Source organism: Urtica dioica, chromosome 2, assembly GCF_054948205.1.
Source record: "Urtica dioica subsp. dioica isolate 48M chromosome 2, U.dioica_male_clone48M_v1_H2, whole genome shotgun sequence".
In the NCBI taxonomy this organism is placed as follows: Eukaryota; Viridiplantae; Streptophyta; class Magnoliopsida; order Rosales; family Urticaceae; genus Urtica; species Urtica dioica.
The window spans coordinates 39684828-39707513 of NC_142757.1; the positions used below are offsets into that span (position 1 = coordinate 39684828).

At 35.6% G+C, this 22686-nt stretch overlaps 1 protein-coding gene and 1 long non-coding RNA gene across 4 annotated transcripts; both read left to right on the forward strand.

Annotated features, from left to right (window-relative positions):
* Positions 1 to 4855: 4855 nt before the first annotated feature.
* LOC149404706 (inactive poly [ADP-ribose] polymerase RCD1-like) lies at positions 4856 to 11861 on the forward strand. 2 transcript variants are annotated; one of them, XM_089604884.1, is made up of 8 exons: positions 4856 to 5071; positions 5458 to 5675; positions 6875 to 8091; positions 8503 to 8744; positions 9062 to 9156; positions 9477 to 9662; positions 10017 to 10112; positions 11466 to 11861. In XM_089604884.1, exons 3-8 carry the CDS (start codon positions 6995 to 6997, stop codon positions 11514 to 11516), a joined length of 1767 nt encoding a protein of 588 aa, XP_089461010.1. In that variant the 5' UTR covers positions 4856 to 5071; positions 5458 to 5675; positions 6875 to 6994; the 3' UTR covers positions 11517 to 11861. The 2 variants fall into 2 exon arrangements, with proteins under 2 accessions (XP_089461010.1, XP_089461007.1); XM_089604881.1 differs by having other exon boundaries at positions 4925 to 5675.
* Positions 11862 to 17331: 5470 nt separating this feature from the next.
* LOC149404707 (uncharacterized) lies at positions 17332 to 19284 on the forward strand. Of its 2 annotated transcripts, XR_016295479.1 has the most exons (4): positions 17332 to 17682; positions 17748 to 18693; positions 18781 to 18996; positions 19079 to 19284. It is a non-coding gene; the product is annotated as an uncharacterized LOC149404707 (long non-coding RNA). The 2 variants fall into 2 exon arrangements; XR_016295478.1 differs by having other exon boundaries at positions 17748 to 18996.
* Positions 19285 to 22686: the final 3402 nt, after the last annotated feature.

Sequence of the window (22686 nt, forward strand, 5' to 3'; positions counted from 1 at the left end):
ATGAGTTGTAGCCTGAAAAGCTTATGTGACAAATGAAACTAATTAGATATTGATTTACCATTAAAGTTGCTCCAACGAAGATGAATGGACGGAGAATTGAAATAGAAGCTTTTACATATTCCATTTTGCCATTGCCGATTCGTCTTTGCGCCGAATCATGATCCGATCGCCGCGGTCTCGATTTCTCTGTCGTCCTTCTCCAAATCATGATCCTAGTTTTCCGCACGGAAGATTCTCGAGACAAACTTGATTGCTCGATTTGCTGAAGAGATAAAGACGATGATGGTGGTGTGGTTGTGTGTGTGTTTTTTTTTTTTTTTTTTTTTCATATGTGGGTATATATTATTTTAATCAGTGATGTGGTTATATACATGTGCGTGTGATGTGGGTATATGCGTGTCCTAGATGGATTATTTTTCTTGGGTGGGCTAATCCTTTTAGGACTTTAAACTATTATTTCTGCTTAAGTACCTGTATATTTTGGATTTCGAATGCTTGTGGATGTTTTACTTCTGAATACTAGATATTTTCTAATATGTTAGGTGCGAGTAGGGTCCGAACTCGATTGCTCGGCTTAAGTAGGGTGCAAGTTTGATTGCTCGACTTTTATTGAATGCGAGCTCGATTGTTCAACTTAAAAATCATGCTAAAAATAAAATAATGAATCCTTTAGAAAGGATATAAAAATTCCATGATTTGTTAATATGCAAGAAAATTTATTGTCTTAGTTGACTATAATGCGAGAATAAATTTCTCAACTTAGTTTTGTGAATATGCGGTCTATTTTTCGGAAATGCATATTTGTCAGAAAAATACTTGTATTACTTCGAAAAGGTTGGAGTATATACTCCATACTTTCCCCTTTAAAAAAAATAGTTGAACCCAAGTTGGGCTGTCTACGTACCATTTTGTAGAAAGGGATCACGCAAGGTCTTAGTTCATTTTTTATATTCTCTATTTTATTTGAAATACGTCATCAAATGTTGAATATTCCAGGATCCAAGCGATGGGATTCCTTCCATCGTTTCAAGCTGGTAGACTCTAGGTCACACAATTCTTGTTATCCAATACGGGTCTCCCCAATTTCCTACTAGCTTTCCGACGTTTAGTTCTGGTATATTTTGGAACATTTTCCTTAACACGAGATGACCCTCTACCAATCTCATAACCTTCACCTTTGAGTTGTAATGTTGAGCTGCTGATTGTTGATATCTTTGAATTCTGATCATGGCTTGCTTTCTTATTTCTTCAATGAAGTGCAAACGACCTTCGATCATCTCCGAGTTTGATGTTTCATTTTCCCATGCAGCTTTTCTTCTTAAACTTGGTACTTCAAGTTCTGTAGGGATCACCGCTTCTATTCCACGGAGCATCGAAAAAGGAGTTTCTCACGTAGCTCATCTTGGTGAGTTTTTTTATCCCCATTGAACACCTGGCAGCTCGTAGGCCCATTTTCCTTTATTTTCTTCCAATCTCTTTTTTATGCTTGGACCAAAGTTTTATTGGTCGCTTCAACTTGTCTGTTTCCCTGTTGGTACCTTGGTGTCGACTTGCAGAGGCGTATCCCCATTTTGTCGCAAAAAATTTCAAACTTAACTTGAATGAATTGCAATCCATTGCCAGTTATGATTTCTCTCAGGGCTCCATGTCAGCATATGATATTCTTCCATATGAATCCTTCAACGTGGAAATATTTAATGTTTGGAAATGCCTTCGCTTTTTTGAAAAATAATCTGTCAAGACGAGTAGGAAACGTCAACCTCCGGGTGCTATCGGCATCGGTCCAACGATGTCCATTGATCACTTAAGAAATGTGTATGGTGATGATATCGAGGAGACTTCTTCGTTAGGTTGCTTACTGTTTGGCGTGTTTTTGCACTTATTGCACTTCATAACATATCGATATGCTTCTTTTATATAGAACCCCATCTATAATGCAATACCTTGAACTAATTTGTTTTATCTTCATGGCATATTGCTTATCCGTAGAGCTGATCCCTTCATTAATATATTGAATGATGTCAGTTCGCCAATTTGGTTCTTTGATATCGATAAAATTCCCTCGAAATCTATCCTTGGCTCTTCGATTGTTTCTAGGGGGGTGATTCTTTTGACCTCTAGGTCTGAAGTTGAAGCTAGGGATGTCAACACATTTTTCAAGGAATTTTTTACATTGGGGAATGTGTGAGAACTCAAAATCTTTAGATTGTTTTTGCCAAACTCTTCACCACGCCTAATTACTGCTCCATTCTGTCATTGTTAGCGCTGAAATCTCCATTATATTGATTGTCAACGAGCTGAGAATTGTAGAATGCAACAAGTGATTGCGCTCTCATTTCCTTGGCCAATTTTAGTCTGGTAATAAGTGCTTTGTACTCAGCTTTGTTGCTAGATGCTTTGAAGTTCAGACGGAACGGCTGTTCGATGATCTCCCCCATTGTAGATTTAAGGTGGATCCCAATTCCAGATCCTTGTAACGAAGATGCTATGTCTACGTTCAAAGTCCACTTGTCGCCCGTGGTCCCGTCCTGATTCTGAATGGGTAGTTCAATTAAAAAGTCTGTCAATTCAACCTTGATGAGGTGTTGCCTTGAGTCCATGATTGATAGATAATCAGACTCTAGTTTGAAGGCTATAAATAGCCTAGCATTGGCCACAGACAAAACACATCTTGCAATACCATTTATTTTAAAAAGAATCTCTCTCTCTCTCTCTCTCTCTCTCTCTCTCTCTCTCTCTCTTCCTATCTCTCTCGACACTCGGCTTCTTCTTGTTCTTAAGTTAGCCGAGAATTCCAAATAGACACTTAACCATCCTCCCCAAGATGAAGGAGATAGGATTTAGCAATCCCGAAATTGTCTAATCCCGTTCGCATGGACCGATCCATATTTCGCATAGGATGCTAACCACAAGAATCAAAATTTTAAATACCAATGTATACCAAAAAAAGTTCAACATATTGGTAAACAAATTGACCATATACTTGGTCATTTCATACAATACCAATATTGTTTATTCTACTCATATACCAATTTTTGGAAAATATTGATGTTATACTGATTTTGAAGGGAAAAAATGACTTAATACCGCTGATATACCGATCTTGAAGATTTTTAACTTTATTATATTAGGATTTGGTGTTTATCTATTGAACATTGTATATAATTGTGATTTCATATAGTATTTTTCCTTTTCAGGTCTTCTAGGTTTTTGTGAATTGTAGCTCTAGTATCAATACATTCGAGTAATAGATTATGTATTGATCTAATATTTTTTTGACTTGAATTTAGGTTATTCTCGTCATCTAAGACTGTTTTCTTCCTCCACCTTCGGATTTGAGCCTTTTTTTGACATGCCAGAGTTTCCTCAACTTCAACCGGTGAAAAGTCAGTTAATGTGAGTATATCTAATGTATCATCCGCTCCTGAAACTCTGTATACTTTAACAGTCTCGACACTCATCATACAACTAATTATTATGTAGTTTAATTATTTGCAACTTATGAGAATTTTTACGATATTATGTATTAATGAAGGGTGTGCACGGTTCGATCTTGTCTAAAAAAGATGTAAAATCGATAAAAAAATCAAAGCGGATAAGTTTAAATGGTTTTGAAAAAAATTAAACCGAACCATATCAAATAAGAAAAAACAGGACCAGTCCAGTTTAGATTATTTTAGACCGTTTTAGACTATTTGGACCGTTTTTAGATCCTCTTAGACCGAACTGTTTTGAACTGTTTTAGACCGAATCATCTTAGGCCAAACTGTTTTTGACTTATTTCTTATAATATTTTTTTAAACAATAATCGATCAAGTGCACTTTTTGATCGTTTTAAAACTGTACCGTTTATAACCGAACCATTCGAGATATACTTTATATTTTTAAAAATCATAACAAATTTGATCTAACAGACCGCGGTTTAAAATCAATATACCGGACCTTTTAAAAACACAAACCGGACCAAACTCATCGATTTTTCTGTGTATTTCTGCACCGTGGCCTATGTATTTTAGTCGGAGCTCCGATGAGGCATTAGACGTATTATATTTACATATGCAGACGAGCATACTGTATTCGAGGATTCCATGGCCTTGTCAGCTTTGATGAGGCAGATCAGGTTTCACCTCTTCATCTCCTAAATGATCTCGAGCTCGAGTAACAGTCTCATGAAGTCATACGAGGCTCCGAATGCGAAACAGGCTCTACTATTGAAGCTGAGTGTCTTCAAGTTTTTCAAGCAATCTTCTGCGGCTATAGTTCTGCTTCTATGGTGTCTTTTTATGAGCCATATATTATAAAAGATTGTAAGGCCTTATTTTCAACTGATGTTTCTTCAAATTTTGTGGAACGATCTGGGAATTATAAGCCCACGCTTTGACAAGACCATCGAATTCTCTCTCAAATCATGTGTTTCGTGAAGTTCTCTCTTTCACTTGGAAGAATAATACTAAACACCGTTTCTTTTCCACCAAGACAGAAGACTTTTTTTTTGAGAAAAAAAATGAAAGGGAAATGCACTTAAAAAAAAAACTAGTCAAGAGGAAGCTTCATTGTGGTGGGTCCCACTTTCGTCATTTAGGGACGAGGACACAACACTTTCGGGTCCCACTTGAGCCCGAATTACACAGTCGGTTAAACTAACCCGCGCACCGACTCTGTAGCCGAAAGTGAACCAATCAATTCTCGCCCGTGACGAGCTGAGTGTCACAGCCTCGTAAGCCTATCTCTACCCACGCGATAATCATCCCACGTGGTATAGACGATAAAGAAAGAGAGCTACGGCTTTCTTTTCCCCCAAGGAAAAATAATTTCCGAATTAAAAAAATAATATTGGGGACATTAATATTCTCACCCGTCCGTGATCACGGTCAGCAAGTCAATCAATCTAACCGACTCAAACTCGCTCACGTCGTCAAGAATCAAAAGCCCTTATTATAACGGCGATTCTTCTATGTCTGCTTCCCATCGGTTTCCGTGGAATTAGGGTTTTCATATTCTGCCCCTCTTCGCTCCGAATTACTGCTCATCCACACAAAAATTAAAATAGTATTCTATCCATAGTTAACTGGTAATTTCGTTCGATATATACTTTTTTCCTTTCTCTTTGTTCCGATCTTCTACAGTTTTTTTTTGTATTAGTCTATTATTCATTATTTTGTTCTATTTATGTTCGATTTCGGTCCAGATCGGCTTTGATTTCGATCCTCATAGGGTTTTTGGTTGGCTCTTCGTTTTCAGTTTTTGAGTATATATGTTTCTAAGAGACAGAAGTCAAAATAAAATTGTTATTATTTTTGTTTCGTGTAATTGGATCATATTCTCTCAAATTTCCAGGATGGAGTTAGGTAGTACGATTTGTAGTTTTTCTTTACATTCGAAGTAATTTTATTTATTTATTTTTTTTGCTTTTGTTGACCATAGAAATGATTTTCCTCGTGTAAATTTTTGTTATAGGAATCGGATCGAGTTTTTTCGGACCAAAAATCGATGAAATCCCATTCCTTTTTTGTGTATTGGTATGATTTCCTGGAGTAGCTGATTCTGGGTGTAAATTAAAAATAAAGGAATTGGCTTGTCTCGTTTGAATTATTGTCAAAGTCAACGATGTTTATATATACGAAGAACATGTACAGAACCACAAGTAACAACTGTCCTCGGCGTTTCTTAACTACGTAAGTAAAGTCTATCTCAAATTACAGTTCCTTTTTTTTTCCCTATGGTTTTGCATGTATTCCAGCGAGAGCTTTTGGCTAATTTTTAGCCGTATTCAGTCGCTTAATGTTGCTTCGACAGTGATATGTATTTTTTTTTTTTTTTATTAAACTCCGTATGGTTTGATGTCTCACATGGGTTTTTCGTGTGAAATCTCCTCAAGGTCTGTGGTCTAGATTTTTTTTTTCCTACATGAAATGAGATGATATTTGTTCCTTTATAATTTAGTTTCTTCGGAATCGAATAGAAGTTGTGTGTGGTTCGTCACCAGTTGGGTTTCCGTCTCCAGGTCTTGCTCGTGGATAATTGAAGTGTGATTCTTGTAGAATTTTATCGAAACATATGTTCATGTCGATAACATGGTGTGTTATAGAAATTAAATATGCTAGGAAAATAATCTTAGTGTTTTAGATGAGAGAAGAATGAGCTCGTTTCTACTCTTTTTGGTTGAAAAAGTCTGTTAAAATCAACATTTTGATTGTGCTTGTAGAGGCTTTGATTTTCTTGATTTGTTTATGGAAGGACCTGAATGCTAATGGAAAACGACATAATGCTCAGTGGTGGAAATTGTTTTGGTGTTGTGATTTAATCTGGTTTTGTTTCTGGCTCACAATTGTAGGTGGAAAAATTATTTAAAGAAACTGAAGAAAAGGAAAATGGATATAAAATGGAAGTGATTAAAGAACAACTCTGAGAACTGTGGCCGAAAGACATACGAAACTATTGCGAGATCTATAAATTGTATCTATGGTTTCATTGTCCTATTTTAAGAAATCTTTCTCACTTTATTTGATTTAACGGGTAAATCATTTGTTTTAATATTTGATCACACCCATTTGAACAGGAGGGTTTTGATATACCATGTAAGAAGAGGATGGACTTAATTTCTTAGTTGCATTTTTGAGTTTCAAGTGTTAAATGCATTAATGTAGAAACAATGAGGACCAGTAGTTAGACGCTAAAATTTTGCAATGACTCCTTCAATCAGAATTGTTTCCTTTCCACTTATTATGTTGAAGTATATTTAGTTAGATATTCACGCGTTGATTGAATGAATAATGGACTATGCCTTTTAATTTTTCCTTACTAACCCTGCTACTAAAGATTATTTATATTTTGTTTTCTTTTGCTATATGTTGACAAAGTTCTCTCTGTACAGGATTTGCCTAAAGCCACTTGATCACTTTCTTCGGAACTACTGATCAAGCTCTCTTCGCATTCAGTAGTTTTGAAGTTTTGGTTTCTAACTTGTTAGATATTAGTCTAGTAGGAGACTCCGATGGATGCAAATATCGAAAAGGAATTGGATAATGGCCAAAGGGTTAGGATCAATCTAAAAAGAAAAAGGGCTACAAGGCGTGCTACCTATTTTACCGAAGCTACATGCCCAGAGTTTCCCTTGCTTCCAGCCTTGAATAAGCCCGGCAAGCGAAGAAAATCAAAAGGATGCGAAAACAAGGCGACAACAGGCGTGTCTCCTTTTGGAAAATCCTTGCTAAAACGTTATCTGAACTTTAAGAAAAGTGGCGTGCCACAGCGTCTGATGTTTTACCAGGATGGGGAATGGACCGATTTTCCTGGAGATCTCGTGGAGATTGTCGGGAAAGATATTTTCGTGAAGAAGACAACTAGCGAAATCGAGATGGATGGTCGGTCGTATGTGCTAGATTTTATGCACATGTTCAAAGTGGACTTGGAAACAGGCTGCCAGAAGCCCATTGCTTGGATTGACGAGGCAGGAAAGTGTTTCTTTCCTGAAACTTTTTCCACCGACGAGGGATATGAAGCGCATTTAAACTGCACCAATGAAAGTGGTGAACAGAGGGAACCCGATTTTGCCGAGTCCTGTGGGTCCCATGACATAAAGCTGCAGCTGGAAATTGAAATAAGCGGATTACACAGTTCTATGCTAAATGAATGTATTGGTGAGTCAAACCCCGCTGTTTTGATGACCCCAAATGAGCAGAAACCTGCCAGAAGTCAGTGTGTCATGGACGCTGAAGATAGTTACAACGGTGAAACTCTCAAGGTTAACAGCGAGACAGAAGTTAGGTCCTTATCCGCAAATAAGAAATTGGACTACAGTCTTGTTCGGGATATGTTTCTCAAGGGCATGAAATCTATCCCGAGTCTGGACATTGTTGATATTTACCCATGCAAAGGTAATATGTTACAGTCTCGAAGGGAGCTATTTGAGAAGCAGGCCGAAATAACTAGCAAGTGCCGTGGCAGTGCAAATGTTCAATATGCGTGGTTGGCTTCTTCGAAAGACGCTCTTTCTGCATTGATGACTCACGGGCTTGGCTATGTTGGATCTTCAGTGTCTAATTATGGCATTGGTATCCAGTTGGCCGCTTCTGGCTTCCCTTCTATAAGGTGGGAAATTTTCTAGTTCTTGTTTTATACACTGGAAGTCTCTGCCTGCAATGTAATCACCCACACGGTAAAAGTATTCAGAATACTACCTGTGTGGTATCAAGCATAAATCTTTCTTCTTTTTCTACATGATCATTTTTAAAGTTTGGCTGCATTTGATAGTCATGTTAATGTGTTTCCTCGCCGTTACAAAACACATAAAGAAATATAATAAGCTCTCTAATATGTATAATGTATAATTTTTTTTTAAAATTTTATTTTATTGTTTTTTGTTTTTTTTTTTTGGTTTTTTTTTGTGTGTTTTTTTATTTATTTTTTTTTATTTTTTATTTTTTATGTTTTAAAGCCCTTATCTTTCAGCTTGTCGTTTGTAGATTGTTGATGGGAAAGACAAACGTTTTTTTTTCACAGTGCTAAATATTGTGATGGTGACGAAAATGGCATCTTGTACATGGTACTGTGCCGTGTAATAATGGGAAGAATGGAAGTTCTTCCGCATGGAAGTAACCAGAGTTTTCCCAGTAGCAATTGTTATGATAGTGGAGTAGACGATCTCGAGAACCCAAGGCAATATGTAGTTTGGAATATGAATATGAATACCCATATCTATCCAGAAGTTGTGGTTAGTTTCAAGGCTTCATCCCGTACTGAAGGTGATTTATTCCACGAGCCCATCGTCTCACTTCTCTTTCCTTTCATTATTTCATTCAGTATTTTTTTTTCTTTCTATTCTTCGCTGCTAGAAAATTTTGAGCAGTGAGGGTTGGAAATGGGCAATTTTGCATTCTGATTTCACCCTGTAGTTAGTTTAGGTTTTGTCTATCAGTCATCTACCGTGTAGTCATGGTTAGGCTTTTGTGCACAGTCAGGCTGTACATCAAATTCATCAGCCAGATAGATAAAAGTTCCATTTCTGTGTTTTTCTATTATACATATTGTTTACTGATAATCTTTGTTGTTTATCCTATAGAGTGTACAGATGTAAGTCCGGGTAAGCATGGTGCATCTGGGGTAACATCATCTTCGCCGCAACCTCTACAGATTGACCCGCATGCAGTTTGTAAGGTAATATTCTCAAATTATGGTTTAGGCTTGTATAGAGAAAAATTAACGTGTCATATTTTGTTTAAAGCTCAAGTAAAAAATAAATAGCTGAGGGCTTAGTCTGTATTGAAATGATGTTTACATGGTGAACTACAATTTTATTAAGTTCACTACATTGAACTCCTTGATTGCCTCCAATTAATACAGTCACTTCCGGTGCATCTTGTTTTACTGGCTTTTGTTATAAATCTGATACACGGATAGTGATTGATTTTCATGGTGTTCTGTTAAGTATTTCGTTTATGCTTCATTCATAACAATGTTGTTTATCACCTTCTTAGGGGAGCAATCCGAGGCTCATTTCAGATTCTGGAAGGGCTCAGATAAACGTTGCGAGTATGGAGTCCGGCGCTCAGAGAATTCCCAAATCCCCGTGGATGCCATTTCCCATGCTATTTGAAGCTATCTCGAGCAAAGTTTCTATAGAAAAAATGGAAATGGTCAACAAACATTATGAACTTTTTAGGGTACGTTTGATAGCCCTCTTGGGATTGTGATTCTTGTACATCTTTGTTATTTTCAAACTAAATTTCTTCTGCATGTATTTTCTTTTGGGAAGGATCTTGTTCTATTTCCATGTTTATCCATTTTTAAAAATACTGTTTTTGGTGAGCTAGTCAATGATATACCTGGCTGTATGCTTTTCCCTCTTGAATTGGAGGGAGAAATCCCATATAGAGATTTTAAAATTGCTACATAGAAATTACTTTATAGGATTAGAAAGCCTCTTTATATTTTGAGAAGAGTTGTGTATTTGTTTTTTTCTTTTTCTACTTGTTTCCATGTTCTAGTCTGTTGAGTATGTTGACGTCTTCTATCAGGCAAGGAAGGTGATTCGTGAGGATTTTATAAACAAGTTGCGAGTCATAGTTGGAGATACTTTGTTGAGATCCACGATATCAGAGCTTCACAGCAAGGTATAATTATTATCCAGGACACTATTTATTCTATTATATAATATTTTTCTAAGAAGCAATGGACTTTCCATACCATAATATAAATGTTCAATTCCTTTTTTAAAGTGGTGTCTGTTTTATTGGGGGAGACATAAGAAGTTGGGATTTACTTTCAAAATTGGGATTTAGATCTCATATTGGGAGCAATTGTGATTTGATTTTTGGTAACAAGAAGAATGAAGAATGCAAGCTCCACCACTACAACTTAATCTCTTCTTGTCTTTGAGAGAGCAAGTTATCGGCCGATGTTCTCATTGACTTACGGTCTTTCAAATAGATCAAGGTTTACAACCTAATGGGCCGGGCCCAAAAATTATAAATCTAGTCGCATAAAAAACCTTAAGCTTCATTAATTTAAATTTGTAATAATAAAAAATACTTAACGGTACGACATATAAATCGTAATTTAGAATTCATAAGTCCTAATTTCCTTATTTAAAACTATAAATAAATACAGCACATATCATTACTCCCCTCTTTGAGTTTGTCATCAAGCTTGAGCTAAAAAATACCAAGGAGAGCACGGTAGTTCTCCTTGTGTAGCTGTTGTAAGTGTTGGACCAAACATCACTAGTGAACTCGTGCTGCCAAACACTAGGCCAGAATTTGCGTTCCTGCCCCGTCCGCCATAGTTGCCTCCACCATCGCCACATCTGCTTTAACTTGCTCTGCCGTAACTGCCTCCACCACTAGGATGGGCGTTCTCTTCAAGGCCAAATTTGCCTCTCCGGGATTAGATTTGCACCTCCCCCATTCAACATTCCCAACCTTTTCCCATGCCTCGGCTCGACCACTCACTTTGCCCGCCGGAGCATCCACCAACATCCTTCACTTGCCACTCCCCCGGCAACCCCTTCCGGTCGTGGACTAGGGGTTTCGAGTTCGCCGTAGTGGTCGCCATCATAGCAGCCACCGGCCCTCGCTCGCCCTCGGCAGCCTCCAAGACTGAGAAACCCCGCGTTTTGGGTTTTGGGTTCGCGTGTCGAGCGAAACCCTAGGCTACTGCCTCTTCCTCCTGTGCACTACCTCGTAGCTGTAAAGTGCGATAATTTACTTGGAAGAGGCGCACAAAGAAATTGCTTGTGTTTTTTGGACGAGGAATGGTACCTTTTGCCTAGGCCCATTGAATTGTAACTTTTCCTTGAAATTCTCAAGCTCATTTAATAAACCGCAACTTGGCCTGGTTAAAAGCTAACAAGTATGTGTCACAAGCTTAAATGGAAAAATCTCGCCCCGAGTGTTGCTAGTTTTCATAATGTTCAAGTCTGCTGTTCGGCTTGTGATTGTTCATAATTTGAAGGTTTTCTTTTTCAGGGACCGAGTACTTACAATGGAGCAGCAATGAAGCCCAAGGTTGAAGGCTAGGGGTGATTTTGGGACTGAGTACTGGTATGCTTCCTGTTCAAGCTTGCGTGCTATAAAAAATGTGTCGACATGAAATGAAACTGTGTGCTTTTATCATCTGCTGTATCTCCTCTGCTTAGTAACTATGTAGGTTTTAGACAAACATAATAAGATAAGGTGCCCATATATTTTTTTTCTTTTTCTTTTCCCCTTAGTAGTGTTGGTTGATTCTAATTTTAGTTTTTAAGAATATGTTCAGTACTTGGAAACTTCGTTCGTGGTTTATATATTTATTTTGAAGATATTTTTATGGTAATTGTGAAATTTACACAAGGGAATTTAGTAGCTGCTGATAGTTCTGTAATCCTTGTATATTTCTAATCCAATTCAAGTGTTGCCACACATACAAGAAATGATATCGTACCTGGTTTCATAATGTATACGTGAAATAGCATCTCATAGAATATGGAACACAGACCTTAATTCGAGGGAATCTGATAGTGATGAACAAGCTAGTATCAGAGATTGAACCGTTAAATATGGACCATTCGTAGATTTGTTGTATATGGACTAAGGCTTCAAAGAGAAAAAAAAAAAGAGAAGGAAATATTTGGTCGTATATAACATATAGCATCAGTAGAGACTATTTGCTAAAACAACGGTGAGACAATTCAGGGTCATAAGCATCAGTCAAGCAAGAGCAACTTTTGCTGACATAAAAAGCTTGTTAGAGCGCCAAGGTAACTCGTCATGGCTGTAATGATGTGGTATTGAAGCCTTGATTTGCTTGCAAATTGTCAACGATGTTGCTGTCGCATTATGTTGAATCTTGAAGCTCACAGCAAGCATGAGGTCAGTAATTTAATAACAAATTGAAATATGTCAATAGCCAGAAAAAGATGTTCCACAACTTTTTCTCACTTTTTTAAAATCTCAACTTTATCTATACAGAAGTTCCTCACTCAAAATTGGTATGGTCCAAAATTGGATCCTCCCCGCGAACAAAATTAAAATTATATCAATGGGTTTGGATAAACTCCCGTGGATATCTTTTAGAATGAATGAAATGACCTAATTACAATTATAAAACAAAATAAAATAAAGGCGCCATAGTTGTTTATGGCGCAGGGCAAGAATATCATTCTTTTGATCTTTTATTTATTTATTTAATGTTAGATTATTTTTGTGCATCAAATAAACACTTTTTTTAAAAAAAATACTACAATTAAAAAAAAAATTTGTACCAAAATTTGTCGAAAAATTCATAAATTTGAAATTATTCATGATAAAGTCTAAATTATAAATAAAAAATATTTATAATATTTAGCATGTGTGTCTTATAATGGATAAGAGTACTTGAAAACAATACCTTAAAAAAAAAAAAAGGAACTTCATTCAAACTGAGGCAAAATGCCTGAGAATACGAAGGAATGACGGGATTATCCTCATTTAAAAACAATAATCCGATCCGTACCTGTATGATTTTTAAAGGATCATACTAGTATCAAATCCATTACTTATTTATTATGCTATTCAGGATGAGTAGGTCTTTGCAAGTATGTGGAAAATTTTTCACCCCCTGGTTTAGTGTGTACACATTTATACAATAGATACAAGGAAAAATCTTGAAGCTCACGCGAGATGGTAAAGAGTCGACACAGATTGCTTTCTTTTTATGTTTTTATATATATATATATATATATATATATATATAACATTTTAAGGAGGGTTTAAATTGACTGAGTCGCGTGGTTTGAGCGTTCCTGATTAATCTTAAGAATTTGTTTGTTTCAGTAGTTTAAAATGTTGATTTTAGCTGGCCGATGTCAATTATAGATTGGCTTTTAAATTAGCAGTCACTCGATCAAATTATAAATGACTAAAATATTCTTTGATAACTTGATATAAGAATAGAAGTGTTTCCATTATTAACGATACCGCATGATATAACGAGGATGTAAACCAATTGAGAATTTACACTAAAAAAAGGATTTACCGCGAAAAAAATAGATATATATATATATATATATATATATATATATATATTATATAGTTAAGGGCAAGCATCCTCCCTCAATTTTTTTTTTACCCTGACAAAATTTTCACTTTAGCCCTCCCTAATTGTAGAGTCTAGCTCTATCCCTTGCATATTATATATGAATTATAAAATGTTCAATTGTACTTGATGATAAATTATAGTTCATCGTCTCACATACATAATAACGTTCACATTGTAAACATACAAAATACATTAACAACAAGCCATATTAAATATATTTTGTACAAAACTGTGGTAAATAGTTTACCATATTAAATAGAGTTCACATTTCGCACAGTACCCAAACAAAACATTTACTTTCAAATCACATACAAACCATTACTCGAAGCTAGAGTGTTGTGTTGGTTGAAATGTATGAGGTTTGTGCAAAACTCCATACCAAGTCAGCATGTGAGCATATGTTGTAATGAAAGTCTCCTGATAGTTATAATAATATATTGATGATATATAAACTTAATTCTTCAAAATAATATACATAAGAAAAACTCTAATTTTGGCCGAGAACTAAACCATTTACCATGACTAGGATATGAAGCTTACAAACTTTTGGGAGTAAGTGAGAACGAACAAAAACATGTAACAACTGATCACTGATCAACATGTTTGCTTGAAGATATTGACATTGCATCGGACATGGTTGGCTCCATATTGCGCATACAAAAAATTAGATGCAAACGGTTGGAGTATTTACTGTATTTGCTGTAAATTTAGAATTTAATATATATTAATTTAGAATTTAATATATATTTAGAGACTATTGTTTGTTTTTTCGTATTTAAATATTTACATATATGACGCGAATGAATAAAAATAATGGGTGTTTACATATAAATATTATAGTCAACGTCAATAAAAAGAAGATTTGTGGCACTGTTATCTATTGCAGGGTATAATTTCGTCATTTTAGTTAAGCATATGGTATGAACTCGACATTTTTGAAAAACAAAGGTTAAACTCGATATTTCATTAAAACACATGGTATATATATGTCATTTTCCCTTTAATTTATAGTTACAACTTTGTACATAATGCATATTTTTTTAATATGATTGCTTAAATTACTAATTGAATATAAATATTTAAATACATCAATTCAAATACAATTAATTAAGCCACTCCACTACATACACAATTGAGATAAAAAACTAACAAAGACAGGAAAAAAGAAATACTACGATTAAGCCACAATATTACATAGACAATTGAAATAAAAATAACAAAGACATAAAAAAAAAATTAAAACTAAAGACACGTCACATAAGTTCATGTTACTCGAAATTATATGAAAATATAGCTAGTGTAAAAAATAAGCTCAGATCATCAAATATTGTCAATTATGTACATAAATGACACACATCACTTTGGTGATATGAAAAAAATAAGCTTTTTTGAGAAAATTTATAAAAAATAATAGTATTGAAGATTTAAAATTATATTTCTAAGAAAATAAAAGTGACAGAATATATCTTATTTTTTTTAAACATATGTAAAATAGAGATGAGTTGTAGTTGTAAAATATTATTTAGTGATGCAAATTTGTATTTGGTATTAAATTTTTTCATCAAAATTAGAGAGGCTCTTAGCACGTTGAAGGAAAAATACCGCTTCCATCTTTTATTTCTAAAAGTTAAATTTTATTTATCATCTCTAAATTATGAGAATTAAAATATATAATAATAAAAAAATTGTGGTCATCGCTGGAATTAGTCAATGGAGGTCCCAAGTGGACAAATTGTCATCTCATGTCTTGGGTGGGTGGTGACCAATTGTCACTGTCTTCCTTGTCTATTTTCAGCTTAGTCCACTCCACACATAAAATAAAACAAGTCATATGTCACATCTCGCATTAAAAGCTTGGACATAATGAACGATCCATTTTCAGACATTGCCAAGCGTATAAAATAAGAATAAATGACACTGTTTGCCTCCTTGTATTATGGTCAATATTTCAGTTTGATCCCTGAACTCTCACATTTGTGTTATTAATATTTGAACTCTAGTTAAATCGGCACGTTTTTGTCGCGTTCCACAAGAATCGCTCAAAAGTAATTGTTAAATAAAGAAAAACAATAATTATCAGATTAAATTAACGGAAAAATAATTAAAACAATAAAAAAATAAATAAAAACTAATAACAGAATTTGAATTGTCGAATGAATAAAAAGCAAGAGAAAAACCCTAAATCTCTAAATCCACATTTTTGAAAGAAAAGGAACCGAAACCCTAAAACTCGATGGCCAAAACAAAGGGGAAATCCCCGGTGAAGAAGAAGCCGGCAAACTCCAGCTTTCCATCGAAGTCGAAATCACCATCGACACCACGCTTGTAAAAGAAACTGGCGTCAAAACCGTGTGAGAAAAAGAAATCGCTCGAAAAGGGAGTCTTCAAAGACACTTGATGCATCAAATGATACCCCTATGGGAAAAGGTGTTTATGTATATACATTTCGTTTTGAGTTTAGCAATTTTGTACAGTTGGTGAACATTTATTAAAGTACGGATTTAACATTTTTGTTTGAGTGGTGTTTTGTTTGGGGACCATTGGTTTATTTCTTGTTTTTTTTTCTCGTTTGGGTCTCATGTGTTTTGGTGTTGTCGGTTATTCTTAGAATGTGGGGGACCACTGATATATTGTTTGTCCCTGTTGGTAGGAATGAACTAAACTCATTCATTCCATACCGAATATTATAATAATATTTTATTTTTTGCGTTTCCATTTGCAGATGATTTGCTGAACAAGTTCACCATTAATGTTTACCATGGGGTCAGCAACAGTTTCATGAAGATGAACAGTTCTACGTGGGTGGAACTGTTGCATACGTGGTCAATGATGACTTAGACAGGATGTCTATCATCATGTTAGTTAGAATATCAATAGATGACCTAGGTTACTGGGGTGATGCATCTTATTACGTGAAGACTCCTAACTCCAACGAAATGAAGTTCATGTATAATATGCATCACCCCAGTCATCATTGATGTGAAACTGTTGATATTGGCCTCGTAGGATTAAAGAGAAAGGGTAAGATGGTGTCTAGTGAGAAGGAGAACTCACACGATGACAGTGACTACGAGATCGATGTTGACAAAGGGCGTCATTACGCAACAAGTGAAGATTAAGCTGAGGATCGATCTACATTTCCGAAGGTCGTTAGGGATTACAAAAATGTACAAAAGAAACTCCCTAGGTTTCAAGCATTCAGAGAAGATACTGACCTACAGAGTCCAACTTTGAAGTTGGGATTAGTTTTCTCAAGTTCAGATGTTTTCAAGACTGTTGTGAGGGAGTATGCAATCTGTGCCGGTAAGGATATTCACTTAAAAAATAATGTCTCAAACCGTGTTCGAGCTTAGTGCAAAGACCCTTTATGCACGTGCACTTGTTATGCCTCACTCATGGGGGACACATGCTTGTTATTCATCACGATATTTAGAGGATAGCATTCTTGTTCTAGGGTTAACACGAACAAATTTTCCACCTCAAAATGGTTGGCAAAGACCTACATGAAACAGTTCAAAGATAGTGATTCGTGGCCAGCAGCTGCTTTTATGAACAAGGTTTAGAATGACTTCATACTTGAGTGTAATCGAGTCAAAGCTTACCGGGCGAAGAAGATTGCAACTCAGACTATTGAAGGGTCTTTCAAAAGAATAATATAGTGGTCTATGGGATTATGCAACCGAGCTCAGAAGATCTAATCCTGTTTCAACTGTCCAAATTGAATCCGAGCTAGACTTAGAAGGGAAACCATTATTCAAGAGGATTTATATCTGCTTCAAGGGCTGTAAAGATGGCTTTGCTCACTATAGGCCATTACTTGGCTTACATGGTGTTATGTGAAAGGTCATCATGCCGGTTAGCTTCTAGTGGCAATCGGCATCGATCGACGCAAATAACTCCATGTTCCCTATTGCGTATGCAGTCGTGGAATCAGAAGGTAAGTCATCATGGTCTTGGTTCTTGCAGTTCTTGAAAGATGATGTGAACATCAATAATGGCCACTACTGGACCTTTATCTATGACAAACAAAAAGGCCTTTATGAAGCATTGAATCGCCTTTGGGAGGAAGGATTTGTTCAAACTGAACACCGGCATTGTACGCGTCACTTGTAGAGCAATTTTACAAAGGTAATGAGTTAATGTATGAATATCCATTTTATTCATACGAGTATAACTAATTTTTACTTTATTAGGTCTTCAAGGCCAGTACTTGAAAAGGAAGACGATTGCAGCGGCTATGGCATACTTGGAACCTAGGTATGAAACTGAAATGCAATTAATCAAGAATGAAGATCTCGAGGCGTACAAGTGGCCGATTGCTAAAGGCCATCAACACTGGTCACATTGTCATTTTCAGACCAGTCCTAAGTGCGAGATTTTATTGAACAACCTTTGCGAGAGTTTCAATGAGAAACGAGCAATACTTATGGCTAGACAAAAACCAATTCTGTCTATGCTAGAGCGCATTAGAATGTACTTACTACAACGCTTTACGACGCTGAGAATGGCAGTTGAGAAATGGAAAGCTTGATTAAGCCAAGGGTGTTCAAGATTCTTTACAAAAACAAGATACTCAGTGCGGAAAACATGGTGAAATGGGTTGCTGGCGGAAACTTCCAGGTATCGAACATGTATGGCTCCATGTATGCTGTTGATCTTATCCTGGGAACTTGTTCATTCAAGAGGTGAGATCTTTCAGGTATATCTTCGATGATTTAGACATATATAAGTAAAGTATTTGAATTTATGGTGTGTAATTAAAGTGTATGTACATTAACTGATTGACATGGATACCGTTGGTCATGTGATTAGTTGTATTTGGAAAAAGTCCGATGATCCGCTAAAGTACATATCGGCATGGTACAAGAAAGAAGCATACATGAACACATATGTCCACATGATCAAGCCTATTAATCAAATCAAGCAATGGCCAAGAACTGGACATACTCCCTTGTCCATGCCGGCAGATAGGGCAAAGCCTGGTAGACCAAAAAACTGAGGAGGCTTGAACATGATGAGGTTGTTCCACGTCGTAGAACACACGTCTTGCAAGTATGTCACTGTCAAGTGTGGAAAATGGGGTCAAACCGGTCACAATGCAACAATTTGTTTCCGTAGGCAACTAGAACAACATTCATGGTTTGATAAAAATTGTGATTGTGGAGATTAGAACATTTTTTTTATAGTAATTGCTGACCTGTTGAATATGTACGGATTTGGTGACAGAGACAAAAACGTTCAAACACAGGCCATGGAAGTCAAGGAACTCGAGCACCACAATCAAATGAAACACCAAGTCAACCACATGCACACCAAATTCAAACAAGTGCACAACCAAACCAATCAAGTGCACAACTAAGCTAACCACGTGCACATCAAAGCCAACCAAGTGCACAACAAAGGCAACCAAGTGCACAACCACTACAACCATCCCCACTAAGGGTAAAATGACCTATATATTTGCATACAAAAGTTTTCAAATTTAAAATTCTAAACTTTACTTTATCCCTATTTACATTTGTAGAGAAGCCACAGATTCAACAACAATGCAACAAGACAACCGACAATGCAACCAAGAGGATTATTCACGGGCATATTCATGTGAATGTAAAAGGATGTCAATTTGTAATTCTGCAGACTTTCTTTAAACTCTTTTGATGTTTCTTGATATATATTCAAGTCTTTTCTATTGGCTGAATGAATGGTTTCCGACTTATGTACTTCAGCATTTTTTTTTGTGCAATATGCTACATAATGAATTATTTCTCTAGGTTAATAGTTTATGAATTATGTACTTAAGCATTTTTGTGTGTAATATGCTACATTGTTCTACTGAATTTGACAATATTAGTTGAACAATTTTTGTCTTTTACTCTATTGAATTATACAATATACAATAAAGAAACAATAATAGTTGAACAATATTACTGAAATGTTACAACCTCTAAGTACTTAATTATACTTAAAACATGTTTAAGCATACAATTATTAAGACAAGTACAATCAACATATTCATGTTCTTTGATTTGTCTATCTATCAGAACCTGCAAAGGCCGCAACTCACTTGCTTCGATAACTTGTATAATCCTTGTCACCCTGAATTTCTTTACCACCCAACTCCTGCATATTTTTTCAAACATATTGATCTTCTTCAATAGCCCGACAATTATTTACACTGATCTCAAACACATAGGGGGGTCCACCCATTCCAAAAAATCATAGCCTCTTTCAATATTGTTCTGCAACAATAAATAAATGTTAATTAAGCCCAATAATCCCACAAAATTACTTTGTATTGGAACAATCAATTACACCTCAACAATCAAAACATCAACTCTCAAATCACGTTATCTTCTACCAGGGTTCAAACCGGTCCAAGCCATGCGTTCGACTCCGGTGAACCCATAAATACACCTCGGCGCCAGTCTATTTCGTGATTTCTTCTGACTCGACGAGCTGGAACTTTCATTGGCCATGGATATTGGAACGGTCTTTTGTACCTATTTCACGAAGAATTTGAATCCCTAAGTTGAGAACCAGTAAACTCAAATTGGGAATTCGAATCTCTAGGTCGAGAGAAAAAAAGAGAGAAAGAGTTCCCAAAATCAATTATGTACCTATTTCACGAAGCAAACTCTGAGAATTTGAAACCCTAGGTCGACCATGAGTAACCTCAAATCGATTTGGGAAAAATGAGAGAAATACCAATCAGAGTTATTAACTAAATACATATATAACTGACGGCTTTGGGAGTATTCACGTAAAAGTATCTTAAATTGAGATAACGTGACAAAAACGTGCCCATTTAACTGATGACTTTGACAAAATTTCGACGAAAGGGCCACAATGTAAAAAACAAGAGTTCAAATATTAATAACACATATTTGGGAGTTCAGAGACCGAACTGAAACACTAGCCATAGTATAGGAGCAACAATGTCATTTATTCATAAGATAAATACTCTGTTGAGAGAGTCGGACAACGAACACTGTATGAGGGGTTTTCCCAATATTTATATAGATTAATTACGTATTTATTCTTGAATTATTATTTCTCTAACAATTCACCTATATTCGTTTGGTTCTTTGATCCAACTTCTTGATTATATGATTTTTATCAACAATCCCCTTTCAATCAATTTTGTTTTTGTTATTAATGGTGTAAAAAAAAATTAAGGATATGCTTATTTTTCTTCTCTTTTCTTCTTTCTTTTATTTTTTAATGTTATATTTAAGAGAAAGAAAATACAAAAAAATTAAAATATAGTTTTTAATACTATTAATAAATTGACTCTTTTTCTCTGAATTGCATTAAACCTCCTGAGAAAAAATTTGACATTAAAACTGAGCTCATGAAACGAAAGTCCCTCGGAAATTTGCTCCTTCCGGCCTATATAATGGAATGCAAATCTTCCTTTTGTTCGCGGAGTAGAAGTTGACGACAGTGTTATGGTTGACCAGTAGAAGCGGAAGGGAACATAAATGAAATTTTCTTGGCTTTCGAAAGTGTCTTGACATTGTTTGTTTTTTAAAAAAAATATTTTTAATCACTGAGAGCCGTTGAATTTGTGACTCTTGCAAATTCAATGCCTCTAAAGTCTGCTTAAAATAAATGTATATGTTGATAAAAAAATTGTGACCGTTTGCTTTAGAGGTTAGACTTTGTATTATTTTTATTTTTCTAAATCCCTATTTTTCATTCTCCTATATATATCATCATCCTCATTTACAATATTTCTTCACACATCACAACACAATCTTCTCATACTCTCTTCCACTACTCAAATTCTCATAAAATCTTCTCATATATTTATTTTTATTATATGGTTTTCATATATATTTTTCTTATGTAGTTTTCGTATATAATTTTAGTATATAGTTTTAATAAAAGAAAGTCTACTTCTCGTCGAAGTTCATCACGAGCAAGTTCTTCAAACACACCTCCACTGCCTGAAACTCGACAACCAACTAGCGAGTCTCCCGTGAATCAATACCCTTGAAATTGGCTCGGTTTATATCAAATTCTTAATTATGAAAACACCGAGTACAACCTATCCCAAATACCATCATCTCCCTATGCACCTCCAACTTTTCCTCAAAACGAAACCCAATTTGACCCAATATCTCCATATGTTTCGAACCCACCATAATATGCATATACCTATTATACACAATGTAAATATCCACAACAACCTCAATATATACACCACAACCCTATTATTCACTACATCAACCTTATTATTCACAACCCCAACCACCATATCAAGATCCATACCCAATGTACCAAGAGCAACTACAAAATTTTGAAAATCAAGAAGACCAAGAGGAGGATGAAAAGGAGGACACCCACCATCACACCTCCACAACCACCACCTCCACAACAACAAAGTGATGAGGAAGAAGACCTACCTCCACCAAACCAAGGAGGCCATCAACCCACCAAAAAAAGTGTGAGATAAAAAATGTTGCAATACTTTGAAGAAATTGGTGAAAGGGGCGGATAGAATGTGAAAATGTGGAAATTTTTTTGAAAGCTGGAAACAACAAATAATGGATTTTATCGTTAATACACCACTACATGACATGCGTCACATCTAAAGTTCACTAGGTGACTTCTCATGATCTCATCGAGTTTAGGAGAGAGCTTGTTCATTACACTGTTCTATAGAACAATCATTCAGTCATGTAGACTCCGAGAGATTTCTTAGATTTATATATTATATAGTACTTGGTATTCAGATGATTAGGAGGACATGATTACGAAGAGACATAATCAAATTATTTCGAAAAGAAACTAAAAAATGAAAGTCATGTTTATGTCGGGATCGTTTAGTGTAGCTTTAACATCAAACATATGGTCGAGAAATAGTAAGATGAATTTCATGAGTGTAGTAGTTCACATCATATATAGAATAGTCTTGGAATTTATGAAAAAGAATCATAGCCTTTAAGAGAATTAAGGGAGGCCACACGGCTGATAGCATCCTACAAATCCTACTACAAGTTATGGAAGAGTAGCGTATATGTGAGAGAATAATTTACATAACCCTAGACAATGCCACACGTAACGATGCCATGATTAGAAGCTTAAGACAAGAGATATCTTGTGAAGACAACCTTCTAAACCAAATGT

Excerpts from the sequence above, each read along its gene's own strand:
- LOC149404706 (XM_089604884.1), top strand. The coding sequence starts at position 6,995 with ATGGATGCAAATATCGAAAAGGAATTGGATAATGGCCAAAGGGTTAGG. Across the intron at positions 9,157-9,476 it reads ACCCGCATGCAGTTTGTAAG|GGGAGCAATCCGAGGCTCAT; the intron begins GTAATATTCTCA and ends TCACCTTCTTAG. Across the intron at positions 9,663-10,016 it reads AACATTATGAACTTTTTAGG|GCAAGGAAGGTGATTCGTGA; the intron begins GTACGTTTGATA and ends GTCTTCTATCAG.